Source organism: Orbicella franksi, chromosome 7, assembly GCF_964199315.1.
Source record: "Orbicella franksi chromosome 7, jaOrbFran1.1, whole genome shotgun sequence".
Lineage (NCBI taxonomy): Eukaryota > Metazoa > Cnidaria > Anthozoa > Scleractinia > Merulinidae > Orbicella > Orbicella franksi.
The window spans coordinates 27,821,525-27,828,668 of record NC_138151.1 but is presented as its reverse complement, the minus strand read 5'-3'; the positions used below and the strand labels follow the sequence as shown (position 1 = coordinate 27,828,668).

Here is a 7,144-nt window from a genome sequence, read left to right as displayed (position 1 = left end):
ACAAGTGTCCTAGCAATTCATGAAGACAGGATTTTCTTCAGTTTCTTGGGATCTTCGGTTGTGTTGTTACTACGTCTAATTGCCCCTATTTGAAGCTACCTAGTTAACGCAAAAGGAAAGTGTAGCGAGAGGTTATTTATTGAAATCTCCTCAGGGAATAGAGCAATTGGCGCCAAAACCAAAAAAAAAAAAAAAAAAATCAAACAAAAATTGTTTGACTCAATCATGAATAATTTTTGGTTTTGGTGTCGATTGCTTTGATCCTGAGGTGATTTCGCTGCACTTCACTTTTGAGTGAATCAACTTTTTCATTAGTTAACCACTGATAAAAAACTTTTTATGTTCTACTTTATACAAAAGTAGTCACAAAAAAATGTAATGACTAATGTCTAAAGTAGAACATAAAAAGTCCTCAGTGGTTGAAAAAATACAAAAATTTGATGCGGTGAGATTTCTGCAAAAAGATGATTACCTCTGTTTAACGTAATTGATCGTTTTGTCTAATTTATTGAAATTCAGCCAGTTAGGTTACTTGATACTTCATTAATGAAAGACTTCTTTTGTTCTAGTTTGGACATTGGTTTTTGGTTTAAAATAATAGTCTCATACCGTCACGAAATTTGTTCTTTTGGTGCCGATTGTTAGATTCCCTGAGGTTTCAGTTAATATCTCTTACTGCCCTTCAATTTTGCGTTTTTTACCAAGTAGGTTCAAATTGATTTATCTTAAAAGGACCAATTAGACGTATTAACACCTAAACCAAAGATCCCAAGAATTTGAAGAAAACTCTGTTTTCGTAAGCTAAAGACAGCGCTACGGAAGTAGGCTTTTTTTTCCCATTCCCAACAGGAAAGGGGGTGGGGGGGGGGGGGGGGGGGCTTAATTAAAGATATTATTTCAATAATTTCTTTAAAAGTGACAGACAAAGTATGTAACATTACATCTTTTATTGACATCATTCTATATTAACATAATCAACTCCTCTACTCTTTCTTTCCCGCAAAGAATTCTTTTGCGAGCAGGTGAAGAAAATCTTCTTTACTAAAGGATGCTTACGTTTTAACCTGCAATGAAGAATAGTTTAGATTTAGATTAGATTTTTATTGTTTTGTACTATTTACAATAATTATAATATATTAATATACATATTCAAATAAATCTCTAAAAAAATACAAGACGATCATATTATAATGGCAGTGTAGTCAACAAACGTCTTGAAGGACAAGAAGAAATAATTCATTGGAAGCACTAAATTTTTATTGAAATATTGTAGCCTTTTGTTTATTTCTAAATTGTTTCTGAACAATGACATCCTCAATTTTACAAGGCAAACAAAACGCGATCACGTTAAGCTTACGTTCGAGAGTATTTTGTCGCTATCATCAAAATAAGACTTTAGTGGTTCAAATCCAAGCCTTCAATGCTATTTGCATTCCGAATGAATGAATGAATGAATGAATGAATGAATGAATGAATGAATGAATGAATGAAAACTTGTTAGTGTATAACGAATGAATGAATGAATGGATGGATGAAAACTTGTCAGTGTATAATGAATGAATGAATGAATGAATGAAAACTTGTCAGTGTGTAATGAATGAATGAATGAATGAATGAAAACTTGTCACTGTATAACGAATGAATGAATGAATGAAAACTTGTCAGTGTATAACGAATGAACGAATGAGTGAATGAATGAATGAATGAATGAAAACTTGTCAGTGTATAACGAATGAACGAATGAGTGAGTGAATGAATGAATGAATGAATGAATGAATGAAAACTTGTCAATGTATAACGAATGAACGAATGAGTGAATGAATGAATGAATAAATGAATGAATGAATACTTGTTAGTGTATTTAGCCATAGATTATCTGTCTGGGGACACCTAACTAAAGTCAATAGCTAATAACTAGTTTACATTCGTTAGAGAATGCGGATTCGTATTGGTACACACACTCACCATAGAGGGATTTTATTCCGTTAATGTCATCCTGATGTAATCTAGGCGTCCCTGTCTTTGCTGTGGGCCACATGACAGCACCTTGGACGTTGGAGTGCTTCAGACCCAACGCATGACCAATCTCATGAACAGCTACATACAGCAGCGATTGAGAGTTTCTCTTCCACCAAAACCACCCAGACGATGTACCACTTTCAGTGTAATATTCTTCGTTATCGAAATGAATTCGTCCATCTGATGGCAAATACGCGTGCGCTAAGACTTTGCCTGGTCCATCAAACGGATGAGCGCATTGTTGTTCACCAGGGACACCGGAATGAGTTCTTTTGCCAAAGCTGAAGAATAAAATCATTTAGAAACTCCTCTTAAAAAAACATTTTAGCATTCTGCTAACATGCAACAACCTGACTGGCCGAGCTATCGCAGGCTATCAACTATTAGTATAAATCTACTAGCGTTCTTTCACGAATGCCGTTCTCTTACTGGCTACGCTACCCACTATTTATTCTGGAATAGATAGTGATTAGCGTAGCGGTGTGCCCTTGTTAGCAAAATGACGTCCGCTTCTTGGCGTTTTCGAAGTGTCTGTAAGGAGGGTTTCGATAAAGTTTTGAACGACTAGTAGATTCATAATAGAACAATTGTATTATTCGCTCTTGATTTCTATGCGTGATAGTTGGCTCGGGCTGCGCCCTTGTCAACTATCACGCGATAGAAATCTCGAGCTCATAATGTAATTGTTCATTGGTGTGCAATTGCTTAATTAAAGGTTGTTCTCGTAATGGAAACGTTTTGTCCTTTCTCTGAACTTTTGGGAACGATTTAGAAGCATTACGAGAAAACTCAGTTTCCGAGAGAAAAGCATTTGGCTGTTACGCGACTTTTAAACCTTAAAAAAAAATTTTAAATCGTAGAGTCAGTTACTATTAAATATAGAGAAATACTTGCAAGTCTATTTGATGAAAATTAGGCCAGAATTTTTCCAAAACAGTTAGATTATTCGGCTTCGATTTCAGTCGAGGTAATATATGACACAACGTTTGGCTTCTTCAACTATCACTTCATAGAAATCTCGAGCTCGTAATCTTATTGTTAAATACATGCACAGTATCAATCAGTATTTCATATGTAAGCATGCCCAAGTTGAAACTAACTAACAAACATCAAAAACTTCATTTTGCAAAAATACATCTTTCAATGATTGGTCACCTCATAGTCTTCCATTTAGACATTCAAATGAGTTCACTAGGTAACGACAATAGTATTAGCCTTAAAACATCATCCTACCTGACCCTGAAGTCAGCTTTGCTAAGGTCGTCAGTTTTTGCAAACTGCAGTCGTGGTGCCACGTCACTCCAGTATTTAAACGCTCTGGCCATAATCCTCGCTTGATGATCGTGTGACATATCGTCCCCGTAAGTCATGTAATACTTAAGATTGGTTTTCCTCCATTTTCCCGACGTAGCGTAACGCTTTTGGCGTCCTCCAGTGATGTCAACATCCGGGACTCCACAACGCGGTTTCTTCATCTCGTATATCGTGTCCTCGTCCAGTTCACCTGTCACTGGCAGACCAAAAAACTTCTGAAAGTTCTCAATTGCTACGGTGGTGTTATGATTCCCAGATCTGGCTGGTGAGATGTAGTGGTACTGTCTCAGATAATCCTATAAGAATGAAGTGGAAAGAGACATTAAACTTCCTAGAAACCTCATATCCATATAATAAAGAACTAATGTGTGTTTTTCCCTAAAAATATTGAAATGTAATAAAACCGCGAGTAGCTAAGTCTACTGAAGACGAAAAAAATGAAGGACTGTTATGACGACGCCTTGAGTACAGCTGAGGCCTCATCAAGTAAATAAAGCCGCATCAGGGTGAAACTGTTAACAAACTCTAAAATCGCTTCATTGTAGCACACACCTTTGCAAAATCTTCTTCATCTTCCTCGTAATCTTCCAACTCATAAGAAACAGCTCTACCTACAAACATCAACGAGAAAATCACCAAGGAGACGAACATGATTGACCTGTTCAGCTTTCCAGCAAAACTGATTTTGTGTTTACAAGAATATTCCTTGCCCTTTATAAACTAGAAAGGTGTGATAAACCGTGTTTTCGTCGAATTAGTCACTTCTACTCAGTTGCAGAGGGAATAATTAACAAATATTGTGTTTCTGAAAATATCAGGAAAGTGTAACAATGTGAGTTTGATTAATAAGTGCTATCCTGGTAACGTGACAAGTTTCGTGGATGTCCATGCATTATTCTGGAGTATTCCGAATTATTTTCTTTGTAGACATAGCCGTGCATTACGAACACCTTCATTTGGACGTGATGGAAATTTTGCAAACGCTCCAGTCGGCCTCTTGTTAATCTCCTATCTTTAACAGGGTACAACTGAATCAGGAAGTGTCAAAGATATTGCAGTAGGAACGACGTCAAAAACAAACTCAAAATTTTTTCCCTGTTAGATTAGTCCGCAATCGAGGGCGTAAGAAATTATGTAACCTGTAAGACTGATAAGTTGTTGCTGACTCCAAACATGCAGATGAGCAAAATGTAACTATAGAGAGACACTCTGGATAAGGAGAAGTGGAAGAAGTGGAACTTCGCTTCGTCGTCTCATGATCGATTTTGACGTTTAAAACTTGGTTGTGTCCTGGTGTGCCGGTACGCAGAGGGAATAACCATTATACTCCTTTCTTTATAATTACGAACCTTTGTTTAGCTGTTGAACATTATTGGGTCTTTTGTATCGGTTCTTGTGAACCGGTACACGAGGACAGAACCTAAAACTTTGTCAATGATCCGTTTGACTGAACGTACAGGAGGAGTTTAATAGAGTTGTAAACTCGCCGATGACATTAGAGAAAAGCACAATTTTTCAAAACGTTCTGTTTTCTCCATAATCCTGTCCAATTGACCTATCTAAGTCTCTAATGAGCAAAATTTGGGCTGATAAACTGATGGATTTATGGTTAAAGAAAGAAAATTGTAAAGCATTGAAAACATTATCTGGCTGCTGTTTGCCGGAGAGGAACAAAATCTATGTTTTTTTGTTGATAGCTTTCCTGATTACATCATTTCTGGCACTTCCAATACAGAGTCTTAATTAACAATGTTAACTCATTGATGACCTTTAGAAAACTGTTGTTCATATATTGTTTTTCTTTTCATTAACGTCCTTGATGAGTTAGCAGCTTTATTAAACACGTTCAGTGCGATGAGTCAAAAACAGTTGTAATAAAGTTTAATCATGATGCGGCTTGAGGAGCGACCAGACAAACTTATACTTCGCGTTTTTTGTTTTGGTTTTTGTTTTCCTCCATTTGGAGTAAGCATGTACAGTCATTTGTCAGATTGCCAGGTTACATAGTCTCTTTCATCCTCCTTTATGGTAACAACTGGTCTGAATAACAGAGAAAAGAGTTGAATAGATCTTGTTTTTTACTGTGGTTCAGATTGCAGAGTTTCCAGATTTTAACTCTGACACTTCCTAATACAGACGTACCCTATTTATAATACGAGACAATTAGGGCACCGAACACAGGGTCGCCTCATAGGGGTTGGGTTTGCATATTTGTTTATCACGTCAACTGTTTGCAGTTCGAAAGTGTTCATATTGCACAGTTGTGTCTACCAAGAGAATACTCCATAATATTCCAGAATATGGAATATCCACGAAAACTTGTTACGGTAACAGGTTAGCACTTATTAATCAAACTCACCTTGATGCACTTTCCTTTTATCTTCAGAAACACAACATTAGCTAATTAATCCCTCTGCTGCCGGGCAGAGGTGACTAATTCGACGAAAACACGATGTTTTACGCCTTACCTCTCTATATAGCCGGGATGATTACGATTCTTGACAACACGTAAGTCGTTTTGTTGGAAAGCTGAACAGGTCAATCGCCGTGTCTCGAAAATTGCAAATATGCATGGGTACCTGTAGAAAAAAAAACCGATTACAACAAAGGCAGGAAAAACCTTAAACAGGATTAAAGAAAAAACGAGGCAGTCCTTTATGCAAGTAGAGTATCATCATGAAAGCTTGAAAAAGCATAACTTGTAAATCTTCCAAACTTGAAGAATTCTCCTGCAGTAACTGCTCCCATTAAAGATGAAAATTAACACTAGCTTTCAAATCGGTTCTGTTACAACTTTTTTTGTTGCTCATCATGGCAAACATTGTGGCATCTTCTTCCTCTTTCACGTCATCAAAGAAAGCTCTACCTAGGAACAGCAGCAGGGAAAATCACCAAGTAAACAGACATGGTACGTCGACCGGTTTTGCGCTCCTGCGAAATAAAATATGTATTGACATCAAATGATGTGAACCTTTATAAGGTGACTGCAAGTGAATTATAGATTATTAACGTACTAACATGCATGCAGTTAGGTGTCTTTACACAACCACAGAGCAACAACTTGGCAAATTGTCCTTTTGAAATTCACTTGAGAGCGCGTCAATGCTTTTGTTTACCAAAATGATACCCTTATAAGTCTTATATAAGCAATTGTGCATGCTCATTAGAAAAGAAGCGACCTTTTTAAGTTTATCATCTTGTGAACACCTAGCGTGGTTATTACAAACTCAAGACGTGATTTTTTTAAAAACAATCACAATCATCGTCTCAGTGCCTTAGAGTCTCGGTTATGCTGAAGGCTTATAAGCATAAGTCCTGGCATTCGTTATCTCAGAAAGAAGATAACCTGTGGGCAACTTTCTTACAATGAAATTCATCATCGCTATCATATCCAACCGGAATGAGGACTTTTCCTAAAGGAATTGCAAAATAATTAGTGTCGCTTACAAATTATTTGACTAGATTCGGCCATATTCCTTTAGGTTTATCGGAGTGTTTTATCACTCAAAGAGAAAGCGAATGGCGATTGAGCTAATAAAGAAACAATAGTTTATTTTAAGTACACATTTATTATTTGTCCAGACTTTTTGAAAGAAAGGAAAATGTGCATCGCAATCAGCATTTTCAGCGTCATTGCGAACAAATGAGAGTTAATAACTGCAGCATTACCTTGTGTTTAATTGATGTCATAAAATTGCTTAGAAGTTTTTTTTGTCAGTCACAAGATCCTATATGAAAATTTTGTGTCGAACCTCAATAGCTCATTTGTATGTTTTCATGTGGTAACTGTTCTTTGTTTCACTTCTTATAC

The 7,144-nt window shown here is 36.6% G+C and overlaps 1 protein-coding gene across 1 annotated transcript; it reads right to left on the bottom strand.

Annotated features, from left to right (window-relative positions):
* Positions 1-932: 932 nt before the first annotated feature.
* On the bottom strand, positions 933-4,031 carry LOC145492586 (collagenase 3-like). The gene is made up of 4 exons (XM_081472018.1): positions 3,886-4,031; positions 3,253-3,629; positions 1,966-2,300; positions 933-1,064 (listed from the first exon to the last, which is right to left on the bottom strand). The coding sequence occupies exons 1-4, from the start codon at positions 3,982-3,984 to the stop codon at positions 1,060-1,062; spliced, it is 816 nt and encodes a 271-aa protein (XP_081328144.1). The 5' UTR covers positions 3,985-4,031; the 3' UTR covers positions 933-1,059.
* Between the last annotated feature and the right edge of the window lie 3,113 nt (positions 4,032-7,144).

What these genes read in the sequence shown, in the direction of transcription:
- LOC145492586 (XM_081472018.1), bottom strand. Translation starts at nt 3,984, where the DNA reads ATGTTCGTCTCCTTGGTGATTTTCTCGTTGATGTTTGTAGGTAGAGCT. An exon ending in ATGAAGAAGATTTTGCAAAG is followed by an intron (nt 3,630 to 3,885) that starts GTGTGTGCTACA and finishes TCATTCTTATAG; the next exon opens with GATTATCTGAGACAGTACCA. An exon ending in AAAGCTGACTTCAGGGTCAG is followed by an intron (nt 2,301 to 3,252) that starts GTAGGATGATGT and finishes TTTATTCTTCAG; the next exon opens with CTTTGGCAAAAGAACTCATT.